Source organism: Aulonocara sp. 'chitande type north' Nkhata Bay, unplaced genomic scaffold, assembly GCF_057382095.1.
Source record: "Aulonocara sp. 'chitande type north' Nkhata Bay isolate Kocher_YH1m ecotype deep benthic unplaced genomic scaffold, A_spYH_male_GT1.1 unmapped_scaffold_2, whole genome shotgun sequence".
In the NCBI taxonomy this organism is placed as follows: domain Eukaryota; kingdom Metazoa; phylum Chordata; class Actinopteri; order Cichliformes; family Cichlidae; genus Aulonocara; species Aulonocara sp. 'chitande type north' Nkhata Bay.
Genome location: NW_028234334.1, coordinates 1,534,150 through 1,557,767, shown reverse-complemented (window position 1 = coordinate 1,557,767; position 23,618 = coordinate 1,534,150). Strand labels below are relative to the sequence as shown.

Sequence of the window (23,618 nt, the reverse complement as noted above, 5' to 3'; positions counted from 1 at the left end):
AGCCGGTATGCAGACATGTTTGCTTTTGTTACAGGAGTTTGAAACACATCTGCAGCTCATTCAGAGGCTTTGGGGCCGTACACACTTCATTTTAAATCAGTACAGCCGATCTCACAGCTGCTGGATGTTTCTTTGAATCATAAGAACATTAAGACAAACAAGATGATCATGAAAATCATATTAATGATTGATTTGGCCTACGTTTGATGCTGAACTGCAGTAGCTCCTGACATTGTGCTTTTATTTCGTCTGGATTAGTTTGCAGCACTGCTGCACAGTTTACATTAAAGTGCACTTTTGCAGAGCAGATGACCCCCTGCACGACTGATGGGGTGAACCAAGGCCCTGCATCAGACAAAGAAGCATTATTTCAACTGTGAGTCATGCAAAGCAGCTCTAGTAGAGTCCTGTAAATGAACAGACTGGATCCCTGTAACGTACCACCTCAGTGACCAGTGGAAACATTCAAATGTTCAGGTAGTCATCCTAACTGACTTGGGGTTTCTGCCAGTGTGTTACAAGTGAAGCAGCTTGCCTGGTCTACACACTGGGACTCGTTTCTTTAAATCACCATTAATACAGTTTCAGCTGCTGACACATTCACTAGTGGGTAGTAATTTAAGCATGCTGCACCACTCATGAGTGCTATCATTCAGCACTCTCATTCATTTGTCTTAAAGCTGGTAATTAAACTCCCTGATGCCTCACTCTGTCTCACTCTTTTCTGTGTGTGAGAGAAAGAAGATGCAGCTGTGTTTCTAACAGCTGCTCTGGAGGAAGCCCTGCAACTCTAGAATCTCACCTGAGTCTGTGACTGTGAGCTTGATGGAGTGCCTGAACTCCTTGATGACTCTCTCACCACAGATGCTGTGGTTGGTTGGTTCACTCACTATGTATTAACAGACCTCTCTGCATTGAATCATATCTGTTATTAATCTCTGTCTCGCTTCCACAGCATGTCTTCATCCTGTCTTCCTTCTCTCACCCCAACCGGTCAGCAGATGGCCCCGCCCCTCCCTGAGCCTGGTTCTGCTGGAGGTTTACGTTGAAACCAAGCACACCATTGTTTTTCTTGTGACATTACCAATAAGTTTGATGTGTCACATGGCCCTCTTCCTATTGAAAAAACAAAAGTTGTATCCAAGATGGCCGACTTCTAAATGGCCACCATGGTCACCACCCATCTTGAGGAGTTTGCCCCTCACATATACTAATGTGCCACAAACAGGACTTTAATATCACCAACCATTCCCATGTTATTACGGTGTATCCATATAAATGGCCCACCCTGTACTTACATTATAACCAATCCGCTCCTTTATCCTCACTTAAAATATTTTTACTGAACTATTGTAATATTTGCTGCCATTGCTGCTGTCCTCTTGGCCAACTTACTCTTACAAAAGACATGTTTAATGTTAATGAGATTTTTTTTTAACTAAATAAATAAAGGTTATATAAAAGTCGCTGCCAAAAACTGATCGCGGCTTCTACCTTGTTACACGAATGTTGTTTGTGGCTCAAGATGACTTTATGTCATCCATGAGGGAAGCATTTGACATATGTTTCACATATTATAGCCCAACAAGTTACTTATAGCAGTTTAAATACGAGCAATCACTTTTTGGCAAATACCAGAAATCAGTTTTTGGCAGACAATCACTTTTTGGCACAACACCGGTGTCTAGCAGGTTTTATATTTTAGAAAGTTTAAAGCTCAGCTTAATAGAAGTAGTGTGGTCGTGAGTTTTGCATAAACAAATTTGTGCAAACCTCAATGAAGTGAAGCAACATTATAAAGAAGAGTGAGCCTAAATGACTCCCCAATGATGTGAGAGACTGATAGTCATACAGAAAACAATGACTTTGAGCTGTTGCTGCTAAACGTGCTTCTACAAGCAACTGAATCTTGGAGTGCACTTTGGTTTGTCTGCTCATAAATTGGTGGTTCATGATGATAAATGAACTTCTGAACTGGTTTAACATCAGTGCAGTGGCTGGTCCATTCCTTGATGTATATGTCAACGTTCAAAATGAGCCATTTAAATCAGCTGTGTTGGATCAAGGACACATCTAAACCCTGCAGGACAGCGGCCCCGAGGCCTGGAGTTCCCACCCTCAGTGCAGTGGAAATAGTCTCGTGCCAGTCTTGGTGCTGCCTTTGAGTCTATATTGCCGAACACTGTGCGCACACATTTCTTTCCTTCCTAAACAAACACACATTTGTAAAGGAAATTTTAAATTGAACTCACAGTTGGCGGTTAATCGTTATATAGTTTAGATGTACACCGAGAGACGCATTTAGTGGGACTTTTACACTGCCACAGATTTTCTTCTTCTTTTTTGTTACATTATTGACATATACTAGATATTTTAACCTAAGCAGCAACAATCATGTCTCTGGTACAGGCACTTTCCACCATGCAGGTTAAGCTAAAATGTGACTTGAAACAAATTCTGGGTTTCCGTTCCATAAAGGTTCATTTCATCTGGTAAGTTAGCCCCTGAGGTAACAGTCTATGTGAACATAACATACTCACTGACTCACACTCAACTTGACTGATAGTGATTTCCTGAATTAGGCAAAGCGCACAGAGGAAATTCATTTGCATATGTTTGTTTTCACAATCACTGAAATCCAAGTTAGGCATGTTTCCCTTTGTTGTTGTTGTTCTTGACACGAGTGCTTCAGTTATTTTCTCATCAGTATGTTAGGACAGAAAGGATTCTGTTGTGGATTTATGATCATCTCACGTGTGTCCATCTTTCAAACTCTTAGATTGTGTAGACATTAATGCAGCTGTCAGACTGTAGGCCAGTTTCTTTGCACTGTAAGCATTGATTGGATGCTACTGTAGCAATCAGTGCTTACACAAAACGTCCCTGCGTAAACCCTCAGACACACAACAAACAGATCAATAGTATCTGAAATTCAGAGTACGGATCTTTTTACACATTTCTCACAGAAAATCACCTAAATCGCTTTCGTGTGAGATGCACATCATGTTTGCCTCATAAAGACTTGCCCTGTATGTATTCATTTCTTTTGACTTTCACGTGGAATTGTCACCTAATATAACAGGTCCATCAGTAAATGGTGTCTATCTTCAGTTTCTGTCTCCTAGACTTTGTCCCTGTCAGGTTACAGCTGAATAGATAGTCATATCATGCAGAGACTGCATCGTACTATAATGCTCGTATGATCGCGTTTGTCATAAGTGGACTGGTCTTGTTGAAACGTTGCATAAACCTTGCCCAGTAAACTGTGAGTGCTAACATTTCTATGGCATATGCAAATACTTTAGACAAATCCCACAGTTGTCTATATTTGTATATTTGACAGTTTAATGAAGCATTTAGAAATCAAAGGTCAGATTAAAATGCTGGATCACAATAGAATGTGATATCACACAATACAATATTTTTAATATCACACACAGCATGAAAGTTTGCTAGTGTATATTATAAAAATATTACAGTATGTTGGTATAACTTTATCCCCTCCTAGTTTTTAAGATACAAATTTTGGCCCACACTGATTTGTGATCATATTCCTCTGTCCACTAAATGAAGATGGAGGCTCTGCTCTTTATTTCTGTGTTTCTCTGGAGAATCCTGGTAACATGATGGCTTTCTGTCTCTAAACACACACGAGCTTAACTCCGAATGAACATGATCAGAGTTCATTGAACCAACTCTGATCAGTCTTTTCTAAGGGTTTCAAGCCTTTCTTCTTCGAGCCTCTCTTTGTTGTTGCTACAGTTATGTGTAATTATTACAGTTTTTCTCGATTGCTTAAACACTATAACCAGGCCTCTAAACTAAAATTTCAAAACCGTAATGCTATTGTTCAAAAAGCTCACCCATTTCCCTGAACTATAAACACTATTCCCTGCTTTGACACATGACTCAAATTTGGTGAACTGTTACTGCAAAACTCTACACACAAATCCCTACATTTTACAGTGCTTACACCAGTCATTTAGAAAGCACTAGCATGCAATAATGTTACAGTTTTTTCTGATTGCTTAAGCACATTTTTTGTAACTATTGGCTAATTTTGCAAAACTCTTCACACAAATAAGAAAACCTGTCACCCAATCATCAAAACATTGTAGTTCTCTTGCAAAAGCAAACACAGCTAGATTAACTCTTCACACCTTCGTAAAAATGGTGTTTCCGTATCAAACAGTACACACAAGCCATCATCTACTAAGCACACAATGCGCCAACTGCACACTGATGGTATGAATACAAAACACATCTGGCTTTTGCTTCCTCTGTGCACAAGGTAGGCTATGTCAGTTTGAGCTCATACTTCTGTCATAGATCCATAAGCATAGAGGGATCCAAACTTCAAGTACTGGTGTTTAGTCAAACACATCAAAACAAACACAAGTGTTTATTTCCAAGTATAGGATTATTTGCAATCGCCATAATGACTATATGGGTTACTTGGTCTGCAGTGAACATGCTTCCTCTGCCCCAGCATCTGGTCATCTAGCAATTCTGTAAAGTAACAATTTCAGTATTTTTACATCAATGGTATTGGTGTGTTTCTCATTGGCATATGGCAGTGCTACAAATCTTTGTGCAAAGTGACTGTACTAACCGATTCTCATTTCAAGATGTCCTTATGATGCTTGCTACAGTGTAGCGGCTCGAGTTAGGCTGGACCCGTTGGCCAGCTTCCCTCAGGGTCATTCCACGGTTGATTACATGGTCCACTATTGTAGCTCTGATGTCATCAGCAATTCTATTTCTTACTCTTCCTAACCTTCCTCTCCCCCCTCCTCATCTTCCTCTCCCTCCTCCTCATCTTCCTCTTGCTCCTCCTTGTCCTTGTCGTCCTCTTCATCCTACTTCGTCACCTCCACGTCCTCTTCCTCGGCCTCCTCTCACTCTTCCTGCTCCCTCCATTGTACTCCGCACACACAGCTTACCTGTATTATAGTGCTTAGGCTGATTGCAAAGTGAACTAATTATCTAAAAAAGTTTTCACATGTGAAAGTGTGCCAGACAGTTGGCAAATTAGTGTTAATGATAGCCATACATGTGTATACTTTTGCTAGGAGTGTGTTGGAAATTTGGTAATTGAGTGTTGTGCAGTGAATTGTGCCTACAGTTTTGCAAAGTGTGTGTTACAAAATTGCAAACTGAGTGCAAAGCAGTTTTTGTGCTTTTAGTTTTGCAAACTCAGTGAGTGGTTTTGCTATAAGTCTGAATAGTTTTAGAGATTGTGCTACAGGAATCACAGTTAGGGTTTAAGCATTCAGAAAAAACTGTAACTTAAGTCAGCATAGCTTGAGCTCAATTAGCACACAATTAACCAGGTGGAAACACTAGGATTCAAAATTTAGCACACACCAATCAGAACCTGCGATGGATAGATAAAAGGGCCAAAGTCAGCTCATTCAGGTTTGAAACAATGGATCCAAAGAGATGCAAAGGAAGAGGACGTGGTGGAGAAAGAGGACGTGGTGAAGGAGGAGGACGTGGTGAAGGAGGTGGAGGTGGAGAACGATGGCGACAAGGAAGGGGAAGAGCAAGGGCAAGAAGACAGTCAGTCTCAGATGAAATTCGAGCCACTTTAGTTGACCATGTCCTTGTCCATGGGATGACTATGAGGGAGGCTGGGCAACGAGTACAACCAAATTTGAGTCGCTTCACTGTTGCCTCCATCATCAGGGAGGAAAACAGGTAGGTGTACTTGCAGTAAGACTGCTTTGTACAGTAACGTTTAAGTTACTGAACTTATGTGTCTTGAGTTTCAGTATGTTTCCATTATTTTCCTGTAAAATGAATGTGTGACAGTTACAGTAATGAGTGCTTCTATTTTTGTAGGACACAGAGACGACCACCTGGTGGAGGCAGGTTAAGGCTTTTGTCGGAGGAGCAAGAGAGGGAACTTGTAAACATGGTAATTGCAAATAATGTAATCCGCCTGCAAGAGATTCAAAGGAGAGTGATTGAGGATGATCATCTTTTTCGAGGCATAAATGCCATCAGCCTCTCCACAATTGACCGCATCCTCCGAAAGAATCAATTCCGGATGAAACAGGCATACCGAGTCCCTTTCGAACGAAACTCTGACAGAGTGAAAAACCAACGTGTGGAATATGTTCAGGTATGAGTTTTGATACTGTATAAAGTATTGTGTACCATCACAGCATGGCAGTTTATGGGCGATCGTGGCTCAAGAGTTGGGAGTTCGCCTTGTAATCGGAAGGTTGCCGGTTCGAGCCCCGGCTTGGACAGTCTCGGTCGTTGTGTCCTTGGGCAAGACACTTCACCCGTTGCCTACTGGTAGTGGTCAGAGGGCCCGGTGGCGCCAGTGTCCGGCAGCCTCGCCTCTGTCAGTGCGCCCCAGGGTGGCTGTGGCTACAATGTAGCTGCCATCACCAGTGTGTGAATGTGTGTGTGAATGGGTGGATGACTGGATATGTAAAGCGCTTTGGGGTCCTTAGGGACTAGTAAAGCGCTATATAAATACAGGCCATTTACCATTTTATGCTGCCATTTCAGCACTCTTGAACTGTGGTTCAGGGTACCGATTGACTCTACTGTGTTATGTGTTTTGCAGAGAATCTTTGAGATTGAAGGACGGCCTGTTCCCCATGAAATAATCTTTGTGGATGAGGCAGGTTTTAACCTGACCAAAAGAAGGAAAAGGGGGAGGAACATAATTGGCCATCGGGCTATTGTAAATGTCCCTGGTCAGCATGGGGGGAATGTCACTATGTGCGCAGCCATCAGCCAACGAGGGGTACTCCACCGCCATGCCGTACTAGGACCCTATAACACTATGCTTCTCCTTGCTTTTCTTGATGGTTTAAGACAACATATGTTCCAGCTGGACTATAGGGAACCAGCACAGCCAGAGCAGCCTCACTACGTTGTTGTGTGGGATAACGTCAGCTTCCATCGCGCTGCTCTGGTTCGTGACTGGTTTACCAATAACCCAAGGTTTTCTAATATCTTTCTGCCTGCATACTCTCCCTTTCTAAACCCGATAGAGGAGTTATTTTCGGCATGGCGGTGGAAAGTGTATGACCGAGAACCTTATGTCCGTGTTCACCTCCTTCAGGCCATGGAAGAGGCCTGCCTAGACATATCAGTAGATGCATGCCAGGGGTGGATCAGGCATGCAAGAGGATTTTACCCCCGCTGCCTGGCTGGGGCCAATATAGCCTGTGATGTGGATGAGATTCTCTGGCCTGACCCAGACCAAAGACAAGATGCTGAGGTGGGATAATGTTTCTGGTGTGTGTTGTACTGTATAGTACATGAATGACAATGTGCCACTGTACATACATTGGTTGCGTCTTTTGTGTTTATCATGTGACAAGGGTTTTGAAGGGGAGAACCATAAGCAACCTATTTGTTTTGGAACTATTGTTTTGAATTAATTGTACCAGTGTGCAAAACTCTGTTGTAGTGTGTGTGTTTTTGAGGGCTTGTGTTTGATGTCTGAGGGCAAAGTTTGGTTTTTCAGCAGGAGTGAATAGTTTTGGGTGTAGAGCTTCATTTTGACCTGGAAATAGGATGTTTGGGGAATTGAGTGAGATGTTATGGATTTGTGTTTACTGTTGTGAGGATATGAGGCGTAGTTTCAAGAAATGTGTTTTAGCAATCGAGAAAAACTGTAATAGTATTGCAGATGTTAGCCTCTGCCTGCAGTGTTGATGTGGGTAAAGGCTTTAACCATGGATTAGCGGCAGGTCCCAGCTTGTAAATTGTGGAGCATTAATGCCCACTCCAGCTCCTATAACCAAATATAAACAGTTGGGATGAGAGTTAGCTCAAGCCACTACAACAGCCAGCAAGAATGATCTGTTCATGCTAGCATTAACAGTGCCTATACACATAGCGACACACGGGGGAGGGGCCTAACTAATAACCAAGATGACTACAGGCTTGGAGGTGCTAAAAGTCAGATATACCAGGAGCAGTTTGGGCTTTAGAACAAATTTTGTGTAATTATAACAATATGTAATTTAGGACCTGGTTACATATGATGCTGCTGATTTTTTAAATCTAATTTTTACGTTGCATTAATTTCTTTTTGTCAGACAGGGAATCAAACAAGTTCTGTTTTCTCGAATGAATCCCACTGTTATTTGTTTGTCCTACCAACAGGGATGTTTACATGGTATTCATGACTGCTGCACCTGATGACTTTCACAGCTTGAGGACTGCAAACATTTCCCAACAAGACATGAGTGGTGGGGTGATCGTTGGTATTCCTGATCAGGTGAGGATCTGTTCCCATCAAACCACCAAAACCAGTTGTTCAGGATGTTTACAGGATGAAGAATCCCCAGTTATTCTTTGTGGTTGGAATGTGCCTACATGTGGCTGTGTGGGATTCTGGCTTACTTTAGGGTCAGAGCAGTTGGTATGTGGAGCAAATACTGACACAGTCAGAGTGGGCAAACCAGCAATAGGCTTGTTGTCATACCTGGAAGTCTGAAAGCTCCCGATGCTGGATGGTCTTTCTAGTTTTTAATGACAGGTCGTCTAACAAAGCTTCCATGAGGTGCTATAATGGAGACTGTCCTTTTCAAGGAGTTTCTCATGTCTTATCCTACTTTTTTCTTTTTTTAATTAACAGGAGTGAGAATTTGAAATCCTCTATATTGACATGATTACATTTCTTCTATTAAATGAGAAGTACATTTTGAACACAGTATAGTGAACACAATATCCAAGAAGCTAAATCTGGTGAAATGGTTTCTTTAGCTGTCAGCTTGAAAGGCTGATTGGGGTATTTTTGTCACCTTGCATGCGGGTGGCATGGACACCCGACTTTTGTGTGCATTTATCAAAAAGCTTGGATGATTTTGAAGATCAGTGGCATTCAACTCATGATCAGCGTTCAAGTTTTCTTAAAATCTTGTAACATGATAACTAGAAAGAAGACAGCTAGGATTTTCAAACTGATCCATAGATGGATCTACTATGAAGCTGAGGGACAGCACTGCTTAAAAGATCCTTTTTAAATGACTCCAGCTGTCTGACTTAATGAGACCACGTGTGCTCAAGTTTCCTGCTCTGACTCGGCCTCAGAATGTCTAGAGGCAGAAATCAAGCACACTCAAAGGAAATAAGCGTATCAGTGGGCATGTGCTCAGCACGCAGAGTGGGAGTGACTAAAGGTGCCACTGCAGAGCATCGCAGTTGTTTCGTGTGATTAAGTTGTGTGTTTATGAACCTGTGAGTGTTAGTCCTTTTGGCAGGATGACTCGCATGAAGCTGTTATAATTGTTTGTGCATGTTAAAGTTATGCCTCAGTTCTTTGATACCATGTTGGTAGGATTATTTGGCACTAAGTTAATAGCAGTGGCTGTAATCTCCCGCAGTCATTACATCCAGCGGTATTACAAATAAAGGACTTTTCTATTGTTTAGTTTAACTGTGGCTAGCTTGCCATGTCCGTGCCTTATGATTGGCAATTTGTATGACGTGCTATTTAGGCAATATATGAGCTATAGTGACCCCTTGTGGATATTGTGAGATATTGCTGTGTTGAGTACATTATGTTTTCAATTGTTTTTCTAGTTATTTGTGACTCTACTAATGATAAAATTGCCTGTTTCTGTTTCCAGAAAACCATTGCTCATAGTCCCACATACTATACAATGATAAGTTCAAGTATGGCTGTACCTAATTTGGATTAAGCCTGGCAAGCACTTTGATGTAAACATTTCTTCTGTGGGACTTAAAGACAGTTAACCCAACTCCTGGACTGCTGCAGTCTTCCTGACAGAAAGCTTAGGCCAGGCTTGTATGCCCAGTATATATATTCTATAACGTGTGTAACTACTTCGTTTAGTTGTTTTTCTTTGGATTTAGTTTAGTTGTTTTTCTTTTCAGTGTATTTCAGTGTCAGTAATTTGTGTAGTGCTCACTCACATTTTCAACTGGAAAAGACCTGCAATAGAAACGTATTTAGGAGCAAACAAGTGAATGAAAAGTTTGACATCATTAAGCCCAAACAGCACCTAGTTTTCAACAAAAACACATAACATAAGAGCAGCAGTGACGATGCAGCTGACACAGATGAACCCATTTAAACTGGTCCCAGTGATTTTAGCCTAACTTGAGTCTTGAACCATTGGGGCAAATGAAAAATTCCAGCAGTTCTTGAAAGCAGCAACTCTGTGCTTTTTTGTGATGTTAGGGACATTATGGTAACTCGAGGCAGAACACCATCCAAATCTTGGTAAATAACACATGAAAGAACAAAACAAACAAACATGGTAAAAAGAAGCCAAACGTGTGATAACATTGTTCCATCACGCTCACTCACTATTCTCTCAACCTTTGCCTTCACGGGGCTGCTGCAACAATGTACCTGGGATTACCGTAATGATGCAAATATTAATGAAAAGTGCAGAGTTGCTGCTCTCAGGAATCATTGGACTTCTTTTAATTGAGGAAATGGATCAGGAGTTACGGTAGTTACAGATGTTTAATACAACCCTAGAAAAGAGCTTTCTGTAGTGCTGTGCGATACGGAAAGATTTTTTATGTATCCGATACAAGTAAATACAGGGCTGATATGATCTCTACTTTTTAATGTGGATGATGCATCATCAAAATGCCAAATTGTTTACATTTTCATGACCTTTACGTTGTTTTTTAGGGGGCTTCATCCTAATGATTATTAATGAGTTAAAACCGAGGACAGAAATAATAAAAGGATTTAGTTTGTAGCCCATAGTTTAAAACCAGTAATCACACATTATCCCTTTCTTTAACAGCAACACAAAAGGATCATTATATTCCATTAAATCTGAGCCATATTATATTCAGTATATTTATTTTAATTTCAGTAAATGTTTTTATTTAAATGACATGTTTCAGTGAGATAAATGTGTTATTTCAAGGTCGTTGCATCATTTTTACTTTTCGAGTTGGCTAAAATAAGAATTAGCCAGTTGCACTTTAAAGTAATATAACCAACATATCGCCACAGTTATCTACCTGGATATTCTTCAGAGCATGCTTTCTTGCATGTGACAACAAGAGACCTCTCGGTTGTCTGGTGGAGCATTTAGCGCCTCGCTACATGTTTCCAAATCGGCATTTCTTCTCAGTGAAAGCTGTCCTAGAGAAGTAAAGCAAGTTTGTAAGTTTCTCTCTCAATGTTTGTAACGCATTCCCACGTTAAGCTTAACAACCGATATATGGAGCGACTGCCGCGCCTCCTCTCCCCCTCCCTCTCCTGCTGCTACTTCAATCATGAAACTGATCAATGATCAGCTGATCGCAAGTTCCGTCTCTCTTGTTTGTTTCCCACTTTGCGCCAGAAAGAGGAAACCAGCAGATAAACCACAGCAGCACGTTTAAGCTTGATAAGCTGTTGTTAGAATTTATTTAATATTACTTTAATGCCTAATGCTATAAGTAGCTGACAGCTGGTAACTGTGCAGGGGCGGGTCTAGCACGGTTTTGCCAGGGGGCCAGCTGGGGCATTAACAGGGAAAAGGGGGGCACAAAGAAATACTTTTCTTTCTTATTCTCGTTTAAAATGTCTCGCTTTTAATAAATAATTATCTGAATCTTATAACCAAAGTTTTTATCTAACGTAAAATGTATAGAAATCTAATATTGTATATAGTAACTATTAAGTCTAATATATACCCTAGTAAGTTATAGTACTTTTTCCTTTGGGAAGATACCATCTGTGCAGTCTGCAGTTCTGTTGAAGAAAGATGTTGAATCTATTTAATTGTTGTTGAAAAATAATTGATTTCTGTGCATTTTTTTTAAATACATGCATTAAATTAAAGTCGATTATGTGGATTAAGCATCACGAGGCAGAGGGTGGGCGATGGTTCCCTTTAGTTTTTTTTTTGCTGGGAGTTTGCAACCCTATTAGTTAGGTTGTTTAATATTTCTGCTAAGTACTCTTTAAAATACCAGAATAGGGAGGATGGTGCAGGTTTAAGTTTATTAGATTGATCAGTGTTGCTGAACTATGAAATATTTTGGGTGCAGTGTGTTTTTTGCATACAGGTATAACTAAATAACTTTAATGTTTTATTTTTTAAAACTTGAGTATGAACTTATACAAAATAAAGAAAGATATTAAAAAAACTGTTTTATTGATTATAAAAATACGCTGTATCGGATTCATATCGATACTGGACACAAAAAAATGGTATCGTGCGTTCTCTAGTCCATACAGGAGAGAACCAGAAACTAAAGAAACTAAATTGCGTGTTTACCTTTATGTTGACATCAGTGTCTGTTTTTTTTATTATTATTATTTCAGCATTTCAGCATCTCAAAATATTTTTTAGATAAAAGCAGTCAAAATATTTTTTTTAACAGATGAATCATTAAAGGATGGCAATTTCTAAAATGGTAACCAAAAGACCCGTGTGTTTTCTCTTTGGAATAATAATTATTATTGCTCATTAATAAGAAAACTATTTCTAATCCAATTCAATTTTCGAACAATCAATAAAATACTTTATGACTAAAATGATGAATAACTGCAGCCCTAGAATAAACACATTTTAGAGAAACTTGTGATTTTTGAGATGATGCAGTTTTAATTTGATAGTTTTTCCCCTTTGGTAACTTTGCTGTCCTCGCCCTGAGTTCCTTAGTTTCACCAGCTAGACAGCGAGATAACGATGCTCCAATAACCAGACTTATTTTCCTTTCTGTGCTGATTTATTGAAGAATGGCCTCTGACCATTGCCTTCTCTTTGACCATCGTAAAACTGAAAGTACAAAATACTGTATTAGCTAACTAACATTGTAAACTAGCTTGTTACACTCTTACTGCAAGCTAACAGTAGATTACAGCTCAGTATTCAATACCATCGTTCCCTCGAAGCTGGACAGGAATCTGCAGGATCTAGGACTGAGCAGCTCCCTCTGCAGCTGGATCCTTAACTTCCTGTCTGATAGATGCCAAGTAGTCAGACTGGGCAGCATCACCTCATCCCCCATCACACTGAACACTGGTGCACCACAGGGGTGTGTACTGAGCCCTCTCCTGTACTCACTCTACACCTATGACTGCACAGCCACTAACAACTCCAACATCATTGTGAAGTTTGCGGACGACACTACAGTGGTGGGTCTTATCACCAACAGTGATGAGACGGCTTACAGGGAGGAGGTCAGCGCCCTGACCCACTGGTGTCAAGACAACCATCTCACCCTCAACGTCGCAAAGACAAAGGAGTTGATAGTGGACTTCCGGAGGTGCAGAGAAGTACACACCCCCATCACCATCAACGGCGCTGCTGTGGAGAGTGAGCAGCTTCCGCTTCCTTGGTGTACATCTGGCTGAGGATCTTACGTGGTCAGTACACACAAACAAAACAGTGAAGAAGGCGCAGCAGCGCCTCTTCTTTCTCAGGAGACTGAAAAGATTTGGCATGAGCCCCCGCATCCTCAGGACCTTCTATCACTGTGCCATTGAGAGCATCCTCACTGGATGCATCACCACCTGGTATGGCAACAGCACCGCCTACAACTGCAAAGCTCTCCAGCAAGTAGTGCGGTGCTCTGAACGGATAATTGGAGGTGAGCTTCCCTCCCTCCAAGACATCTACAGGAAGCGCTGCCTGAGGAAAGCGGGGAGGACCATCAAGGACTCCAGTCCCCCCAGCCATCAACTGTTCAGACTACTTCCAACAGGAAGGAGGTTCTGCAGCATCCGGTCCCCAACCAGCAGACTGAGAGACAGCTTCTTCCACCAGGCCATCAGACTGCTGGACACTTCATAGACACCTCAGCTTCACTACTGGAACTTCAACATTATGCACTCCACACTGTATATAAATGCCACTTGTTTTGCACATGTCCAACTACCAACCTCTGTATATTTTATTTATTGTTTACTCTATTTAATTTGTAAAATATGTACACACACACACGCGCGTGTAGAAAAACATATTTAGTATACACATCCAGTAATGCATGTACTATTATATATTGTACATATATTTATTAGTCTCAGATTTAGCCGTTCTTCTATTTTGCTTGTTTTACGTTATTGTATTTTTGCACACCTCTGTTGCTTGTGAAGCTCGCAAACAAGAATTTCACTCACATGTACTGTACCAGTGTACCTGCACATGTGATGTGACAATCAAAGTGATTTGATAACAAGATAAAACTTTCAAATGTACAAATTATCGTACCATTTTTACACAAAACAAAAGATAATAATTATTTTATCGTCACTCATACTTACAGACATATCTTGTCCAAGGCAACAACATTTTAAGGTCCATATCAGCTTAGAACGATAACTTTCCGCCATCTTTGATTTTTTCACCTTCTCATTGTTCCTTTCCCAAAGTAGTCAAACCCATATTACAAAGCAGCCACTAGAGGGAGCTCTAGGGCCGTTTGCAACCATAATATCCAGTTTACCTTATAAAAGGCAGAACAGTAACTATAGTGTTTGCAATAAATGGAGACATTTAAAAACAGAAAGCTATCATCTACTGTGATTCAAGTGTATAAACTAAACCACATAAAATGGCTTAAACTGAATATGGTCACGTTTTATTTTTTGTGTGGCCATTACTGCATTTTAATGGTGTTATAGATGCTGTCGAGGCTAAGCCTACATTTAAAGCCACTGAGCTGTTTGTTGGCAGGTTAATGCAATGTCACTGGTATGAATAAACGTATTAAACTTAGTTCAATAACTGAAACCATACTTATCTTGTCCTTTAGATTCTTTATTCCAACACAATTTAACATAACAGCGCAGCGGTCACAATCTGTTTGCTCCTTCCCAACAACAACACACCTGCTGCTAATGACCTATCTACCTTAAATAGACACACCATATGTAACACAAAAGGTGACCCCTAGTGGCATACATGAGGTACCCACACAAAAATGGCTCCTACAGATACTGAGCACAAATATGAGTACAGAGAATTTCCAGCAAGCTTTTAATACTGTCACAAAAAGGTCTAGAGGGATTTATCAGCATCATCCTGTCAAACTGGTTTTATGGTGGTTTTGATGAGAACAGATTATAGCTTGATCAAGAAGACCAACCGTCGAAGTCCTGTTGGGAAACCTTTGCACTTTTTCAAGGTGTGAGTATCATCAAGTGTAGCAGTGATGTCCTCATTGGTCGTTGACACAGTTGACAACTTGTTTGAGGGATGAAATTGTGGCGTTTTGGTCAGAAAGTTTATACTTGTAAATCAGACTGCAGAAATATTTCTGAAAATGTAGTGGTTTGTTTGTTTGTGGTTTGTTTGTTTGTTTGTTCATGTTTTTTGTTTGTTTTTATTTCAAATATCTTATAACAAGATGAAACTACAATTGTACATTATTTTTATTATTGTACTTTATTGAGCCCCGTGGGGAAATTGCTCTCTGCATTTAACCCATTCACTCAGTGAAGCAGTGGGCAGCCATTGGGCGCCCGGGGAGCAGTGTGTAGGGACGGTACCTTGCTCAGGGGTACCTCAGGGTAGCTGTTAAGGGGAATCGAACCCCCGACCTTCCGATCATGGGGCAACCACTCTACCTACTGAGCTATCCCTGCCCCGTTGTAAACGCAATTTGGTTTTTTGGTTTTTTCTCAAACTTAAGTAACTGAAACCTTTCATTGAACTACAGCAGAAACAGATTGGAAATGCCAAGTTATTCTAACACTAGTGGACTTGTTAAACAAAACATTTGTTTCACTTCTTTCTCAACATGCAGCACCATTAAGAACAGTGGACCAGCATAGTTGGTCTGCATGAGCACACTTACTGCAACAGTTGTACATGCTGAAACTGGTTGCTGTTAGCTGATGTGAAGAAATGTCTGGACACATCAAAAGTTTTCTTTTTCATTTTCTTCCTCCCTTGGATAACATACACATGGCAAATAAAAACATGTAACTAGGGTGACGTGAAGTGTGTATCATCAGGTTTAACTAAAATATAATGAGGCTGTCCATCTGTGAAGTAATTGTTCCTTCAAAAACCACTGTGACAACAGATTTTATTTCATTCATTTGATGGTTTTCTATTCTGTATACTGGAACTTTTTAATAGCCCCCCTGTCCACACATCCTTGACATGAGACTTTCTGCAGAGTTGCACATGATGAATGCACACAAAACTTAAAGTGTTGCTGTCATATTTTTTTGGATGTGGTTTGTTGTCATAATCAAGAACGTGTCTTATTTTTTTATTTGTTTTGTTGCTGATCGGCCATTGGACTGCTGAGCCTGCAGTGAACAGCCAGTCACTGACTCTTGATGCTAGAGCAAGGACAACTGAGCTCTCTCTCTCTCTCTCTCTCTCTCTCTCTCTCTCTCTCTTAAATAAATAATACGTTCGAGCTGTTTATGTTTTTGACTTGTTATGGACTCTGACTGGCAATGGGAGGGCTGGCGGACTCATATTATGGAGGTGGAGGGTAGACACATTTTGTGTGCAAGAGACCACATACTACAGTGGTGATTGACACAGACTTCAATGGACATTTAGGTGAAGGGAACAGAGGTTATGAGGTGTTGGGTAGGTGTGGTGTTTAGGAGAGAAATCTAGAAAGACAGATGTGGGGCAGATTTTCCAAGTGGAAATGGCCGTGGTGCACACATACTTCAAGAACAGGGAGGAACTTGTAGAAATATATGAAAGTGGAGGAAGCTGCACACAGGGCAACTAAATATTATGCAGAAGGTGAAATCAAAAAGACAGGAGACAAGGAGGTGTCAGGGAGAATGCAGCTATGCAGCATCAAATGGTAGTTTGAAGGATGAGTTTGGACATCAAGAAGAGGAAGTGAGTGAAGGCAGAGACATGCAGGAGTATAAACAGGCTCTGGGTAGTAGGGAAGACTTACCAGATGGCTGGGATAGTACAGCTTTATTGAGATAAACTGCCAAGAAGGGGTTTGACGTCTTCTCTGCACAGAAGAAAGGGAAAAAAGAAAAGTGATTTTGAAAGTATTTGAAGGAAGAGATTTACAAAGAAAAAGAAGTGTAGTTAGCGAAATGAAGAAAATAGACCAAGAAACTGGGAGGCTAGGCATGTAGCAGAAAGAGGTGACAAAGGAAAAGGCTCAGTGCCACGTATGTGAAGCTGGACCCCAAGGAAATGAGGGAATGAGACTTGCTAGGCAGAGAGTGAGTTTGAATGGATGTTCAAACCCCAAAAAAAAGATATATTCACATAACATAGATTGAAAGAAGCTGCAGGTGGCACAGCAGCTTTAATGTCTTCCAGACAGGAAGTTTTGGAAAGAAATATCATCATTTCCCAGATTTTACTATCTTAGTGTTCTGTAACAAAATCACTGTTGTGCGCATGGTGTTAGAGATGATGATGATTACAAACAAACTTAATGTGCTAGTCGTGCTTTTCTTGAGGGATTTGTCCTTCCACCAGTTTTCATGTCATTGGAATCATTTGTATTCACTGATTCTGGCACTTATTTCATCAAACCAAACTCCAAGTAAATACTTTCGGCTTTTTGGTTTTGTCAAACGAACTAATGTAAAGAATGCCTGGCTGTGCACTACACCACGCAGTGGGAATTTGTCTTCTCCAGTTAAATTCAGGATTAACTTGCTTTATAACACAGACCTCAAAAGTAACCGTTATAACCCCAAACACAAGAAAATGTGATCTACAGCACAGTGAGAACTGGCAACGCTTATCTGGAGGGGTCAGAGTGAATGAACTGGACACCTGTAGAAGCAGGATTTGATTTCCACTGATTTCCTTTCCGATCCGATACCAAGTAAAATTCAGGGTGGTATCGACGATACTGATCTGATACGATACTCTGAACAAAAACTTATTTTTTTACTCTATCTTTTATTTTATCTCAAATTATAGCGTCGTAATGATCACAGGACATCAGATTACTTGTTCTTATCACTTAATGATGCAGAATTATCATATAGAAATGAAAAACCTGAAGTTGTGGCTATTTGTTGCCTGCCTGCAGCATTAAAGGACTCCGTGAGAGACGTCTGTCTCGCCCTGGCAGCACCTCTCCCTCTCCTCCTCTTCAGTTCGCCTCAACATACGCTCGTCATATTCTGTGATATGATTCACTCTGAGGTGTTTGACCAGGTCAGCGGTGTTACCACAACACCTCACATTCTTGCCACATGTATGGCAAACCACGTCTCAGCTGTTCGTGGAGGTAAAATACGTCTGCACATGACTCTGTTTACGCTCAGCCATTGTTGTGAGTGTGCACGCCAAGGGGCCGGACACAATGACGGGTATCGGAGGAATCGATATTTCAGTATCGATCCGCACATCACTAGTTGAGATACGTTTTAAAGTAGTCCAAGAAACAAATGCATATTTTCCCGAACCACTGTTCCTTGACTAAGGTGGATAACGTGATGAGGTCAAGGAAGGGTGTGACGGAGATTTGATTGAAAAACTTTGTTGTCCGTTAAAGTTTCACGTTGGCTTTTTCATCTTGAAAGCCCTCTCTGCTCGTGTCCAACCCGGGTGAACAATCACAGATGTGAGAAATGTAAACAAACCGTCCGCAGAACGCTGATCAGGTTATTTTAAGCGCAAGAAAACAAAAACGTTGCGCTCACCGTCGGCGTCACGGACGAGGCCTGGGGGTCCGGGCCCGTCCACAAAGGTCATTGTAACACAAATCATACGATTGCTAATGAAAATGCTATAAAGCTACATCGCAGATAAGTCTCTGGAGTAACAATCAAGGCCATGTTAGTTATTTGATGAATAGTATCTGTGCCACTCATGGCGCATGACTGAGGAGGACGTTGACCTCTGCAAGTCAGGAAAGTCTGCTGCTCATTGTATAAATATGAGATTTTTTTCAAAAACCAGTCATCATCTCGGGAGGCTGACTCCAAAGTACCATCTCACTTCAAACTTGCAAAACAAGTCGAGTCGATGCGAGCGCACTGCTTGTTTCTAGTTAGTCTTTAAGGATGACAGCATTAGTCTGCTCCTTTGTATGAAAGAAAGTGAGTCGAGTCCATGTGGTCTGGCACCCACCCACATTTCTCTGCTAGTGATCCATGAGGACTCCACCTTGTTGCCAGTTCTCTTGTGTGGAAGCTTCAGGAAATGACAGCTTCACTCTGACGTGTGTGAGCTGTGTGAGGTCTGTGGTTAGAAGTTTACAGTGTTTGCTCTTTGTGTCGTCTGTAATATGCTCTATGGCTTTAAAAAAATGGCCACATGTTTCTGTAGCTGAATTTGTCCATCTCTGACCTTCTGAGGCTGTATTTTCAAACAGGGACGTTCTGACTTTTCTTCACCTTGTACTTCATTCTGCAAATGTTTTATACTCTATTAGAGTTATTACATTATTCTGTTATGCTATAAAATCAACCCCCATATAAGATCGTACTTAAGAAATACATTTAAAAACCTTCCTGTGCAAATAACCCAAGTTATCTAGAAGAAATAAAAACTGCACCGCAAACCAAACTCAGGTGTTCGACCTGTTGAGCTCGGGAAACTAACTGGTGTTTCATTTTAGTGAGTGCTTTGTTAGATTCCTTCATTTGAACCAAATGAAGTTGATTAAAGTTGATGCATTGATGTGTTTGAAGTGTTTTGTTAGTTGCGATGGATCTCCTGCTGTCTTTTTTCCTCATTATTAAAAGAGGATTTCTTTGAATTTCAAACATCCATTTCCTGTTTATCTGGTCCCGGGTCACAGGTGCAGCAGTCTAAGCAGAGAATCCCAGACCTCCCTAAACAACCACTTCCTCCAGCATATCCAGGACAATACTGAGGCATTCCCAGGCCTGCTGAGAGATATAACCTCTCTAGTGTGTCCTGGGTCTGCCCTGGAGACTCCTCCTCATGGGACAGGCCCCAAACACCTCACCCAGGATATTTTTAATGAAAACATCACAAATAAGTCGTCAGGTCTGATGGTCACATTTGTGAGATTCAACCACCATAAAGCAGAGATCACACAGGACACACTGTGTAACCCTCAGCTCAGGTGTGTTCAGGACATTTGCTTGGAAGAAGCCGTCTGTGGATAAATCCTGCTCTCCACCTCAGCTGTCAGGTTTATCCAGAGAACGGCCGTCCTGACTTCCAGCAGCCCCACAGTCCTCGTTTCTAATAAACTGGCATCACTGAAATGAACTGTCTGCCTCGCTGTTCAATAATCTGCTCTTTGCCAATTTCCCAGCAGAAGCTTCCACTCATATCAGCATTTTTCTGTGATTCTCACATGAACTAAACATAAAAAGCTGAAGCCAACCTCAGAGTTCCCCGTAGTGAGGAAGAGTTTCCTCTGAGCCACAGCTGAGTTTGATGCGTCCACAAAGGAAGACTGACGGGAGGACAGACTCTGGGAGAAAGGCAGATATTAAAAGATATGAATACAAAGTACGCTGCAACAAACAGGACAGCAGATTATGAAGAGCGGTTAGACCTTCATGTGTCAGTCATTGAAATGTGATCAAAGTTACCTGTTTGACATCCTGATAGAAGAAAATCAGCTTCTTGGATCCGTTTGCAGCAAAGAATTCATGGATCAGACTGAACTGGAAGAATCAGACATTAATGACTCAAAGGTTCAACTCTGAGGAAGGATCACGTCTCTGAACTTACTCTGTCATCAGAGACGATGGCGTCTTCCACCGCCGCCTCCTCCAGGCTGCCGGCGTCGGCCAGCCTGCTCATCAGGTATTTATGTCGGGCATCCAGAGCTGCCCGCCGTTCCTCCTTCACGGCTCTCGCCTGTTTGGCTACTTCTCTCCTCGCCTCATTGGACAGCAGCATCGTCCTTTTACCAGACACCTGGAGAAACATCAGCTCAGTCTACAGACGCAGAGACCAGTGAGAGCTTGGCCCAAACATCTGCAGGTTTCTGAGGACCACGTTTGACCCTGACTGGAGGCATCGATTCTGAGTGTGACTGCCTAAACTGAGCTACTGTCCCCCCTCCACTGAGACGTTCTCCTGTGATGTGTCATGGGGGGAAGTGTTCCTCACGGTTGGACTCGTGACAAGTTCAGTCAGTTTATTCAAACTTTAAAAAGACGCATTTTCAGTCTCTGGATTTCAGCAGAAACAAATGTGAACACAGCACTTTTTGATTGAGTATAAAAGGATGAAAGAGTCAGTGATTAGTAACATTGTTGCTGACTGATGCTGTTGTAGAGCTGTCTTTGGATCCTCACCTTCCTGGAAGCCTTCCCTGGATTGCTCATATATCATTAACTTGTTTGTGTTCAGTAGAATCAGGTGTTGTGGATGCAGGTCGTAGCTGTGTGAGGCCTGTACAGTCAGCGCTGTGTGAGCGCTGTGTAACGTTAGCTTAGACTTCTTTCTGTTGTTATCATCCTTCAGGTTAATGTTGTTTTCATTATGCATCACAGGAAGTGTGGGTGGCTGTTAGCCTCACAGCTCATGGAGAGTTGCTGCTGCTCTGCCTCCTTTTTGATGTTTCTGCTCTTTGTGGCTTTGTGTTACTTTGTGTCGTGTCTGAAACAAAGTGAGTCCATGTTACTAACTGTAGTCGGCTCTCTGTCTCGTGCACAGCTGACTGTTGTCTGAATGAAAGTATTTTTGTACTTTGTGTAATCTGTTGGGTCTTTGAGCCCTTTTTAAACAGCATATGAGCCATATGTATGTGTGTATATGAAAGGTTGTTTGTAATACATCAAATTGTTGCTTATTCTAGAGCTGCTGCTGTGCCTGATTGGTCTACTCGCTCGAAACTGAAGGTTGACTTGATTCTTTTGGTTTTTTACATTTTGTCAATAAACCAACTTCTTTATGATTTGAACGGCGTCTCTGACGTGTCACAGGCCTGTCAGCTTTCTTGGTGATTGGTATAGATTTGAGCTTCATGCTCTGGCTGTTGTTGGGTTTTCCTCTTTCATATTAAAGCTTTTGTCCTACATTTGGCTCTAAAGTCTAATTCTAATCCCAGCACTGTGTCTGGGTGTGTGATGCTTGTTTTCCTGCTCTTTCTCATGAAACAGTCACAACATTCTCAGTCCAACTTTCACTCTTTGCTGCGTTTGCTGCAGCTGCAGTGAACATGGTGCCGTTTGCCTTTAAGAAAGTTGTGCACAAAGGCTTTTTCTCTAGCAGACAGCTGTGTGGCTAAAAGTCAGATCATTTTTTACCACCTCAGTCACACTGGACTGAAACAAGAGTGAAACTAGGAAGAATCAGAGTTTGTCCAGTGACTGCACTGATTTTCTTCATATTCACAAACTGATTCTAAGTAGTTGCATCAGCTAATCACCCGGACACTGAGCGTCCAACACGCTCCCTGAAGGGAAACGATTACATCCTCCAAACAATCACAATCTGTCTCTGAACGACTGGAATTATTCTCTGATTTGTCAATAACTGGAGTTTATCAATGCAGACACGTTGCCAACATGATGAAGTCAGTCTGAGTCGCATCTCTTTGGCTAACTTAACTCAAGTGGTTGCCGACTATTCTGGTTCTATTCCCATATAACAGCAGGGCTGCTGAGCACCTCTGTCACTCTGCACTTATGTTCCCAGTTCTCTTTTGTGGAGGAATTTTCCAGGAATTCCTGGGACCAGCTTTCCATGAGAGACCCGATCAGGAGCGACTGTCCTGGACACTCCCAGCATCACAGGGACTCACAAACCCGTCTACCACAGTGAGAAGACTGATGGTCACAGGCCCACATGTAGCTTTAGATCACACGTGTGCACTTCCTGTGGTCACTGCTGTAACTCTAGACTCACCGAGGGGCCAGTGGTTGGTGAGGCAGCAGCAGCTGAAGTCATGTGACTAATGGCTCTCAGCTTCTGTCCTCCTATTCGCCGGTGTCCTTCACCTGTCACACCTGGTCAAGAAAGAGTGAGAATGTTCAGAGCTTTAATGGAAAAGAATATTATTACATATAAAAGGCCTCTAACAAGTATTGTAGTGTTAATCAGGATGAAGTCCATCATGAAGACTTCAGAGTGCTTCAGACAGTCGGTGTTTCATCCACAGAGCCTCCAGTCTGCATATCAAAGTATCCTGAGGAATGACAGTGAACCCCGAGTTCCCCTCATTACATTCATGTGTGTGACTGTGAGGAAAAGGTGATTGTATGAACGTGTGTGAGCGAGTGAATGAGGCTTGTATCAGAGTGGAGATAATGTCAGCGGCACAAGCTGGACGCTGCAGGTGTCACATGTGAATCTGTGCATCAGTGTCTGCACCTTTGTGGAGGTGAAGCTCAGGAGGTTTGGATTTGTTCAAAGCTCTGTCTGCTCCATCTTTCTTTCCCTCAGGCCTCTCCAGATCAGGAAGGAGGTCCTGTTCTCCTTCTCCCTCCTGGATTTCTGGATCCAGGGAAGGATCAAAGTCTCTCAGCCCAGCATCAGAGCTTCTGGCTGGGGGAGGACTGGAAGTTTCAGCTGGAGGCTGAGAGCCTGGATCTGCCATCTGAGTCACAATTCAAATATTCTCAGTAATCTCAAAAAGCAACAGAAAGGTGCCATTTTCATGAGCAGTGGGTTATCCAGCAGTTTGATTCATGTCAGCAGCATTTAGTTTGTAACTGCTGACTCACCTCTGGCTGTGTCCTGCTCTCAGGGTCACAGTGGACACTGTACCTTTGACCGAAGCTGCAAAGACAGTCAGCAGGGGTCTGGATGCAT

At 41.8% G+C, this 23,618-nt stretch overlaps 2 protein-coding genes across 4 annotated transcripts in view; both read right to left on the bottom strand.

The window, feature by feature from the left end:
* LOC147300756 (ribonuclease inhibitor-like) overlaps window positions 1-23,618 on the bottom strand; it is a 92,063-nt gene that overhangs the window by 38,211 nt on the left and 30,234 nt on the right. The window lies entirely within an intron of this gene.
* Window positions 20,179-23,403, bottom strand: LOC147300757 (dynein axonemal heavy chain 5-like). The gene is made up of 5 exons (XM_086284826.1): window positions 23,178-23,403; window positions 22,713-22,813; window positions 20,586-20,774; window positions 20,444-20,518; window positions 20,179-20,322 (listed from the first exon to the last, which is right to left on the bottom strand). Exons 1-5 carry the CDS (start codon window positions 23,401-23,403, stop codon window positions 20,179-20,181), a joined length of 735 nt encoding a protein of 244 aa, XP_086140952.1.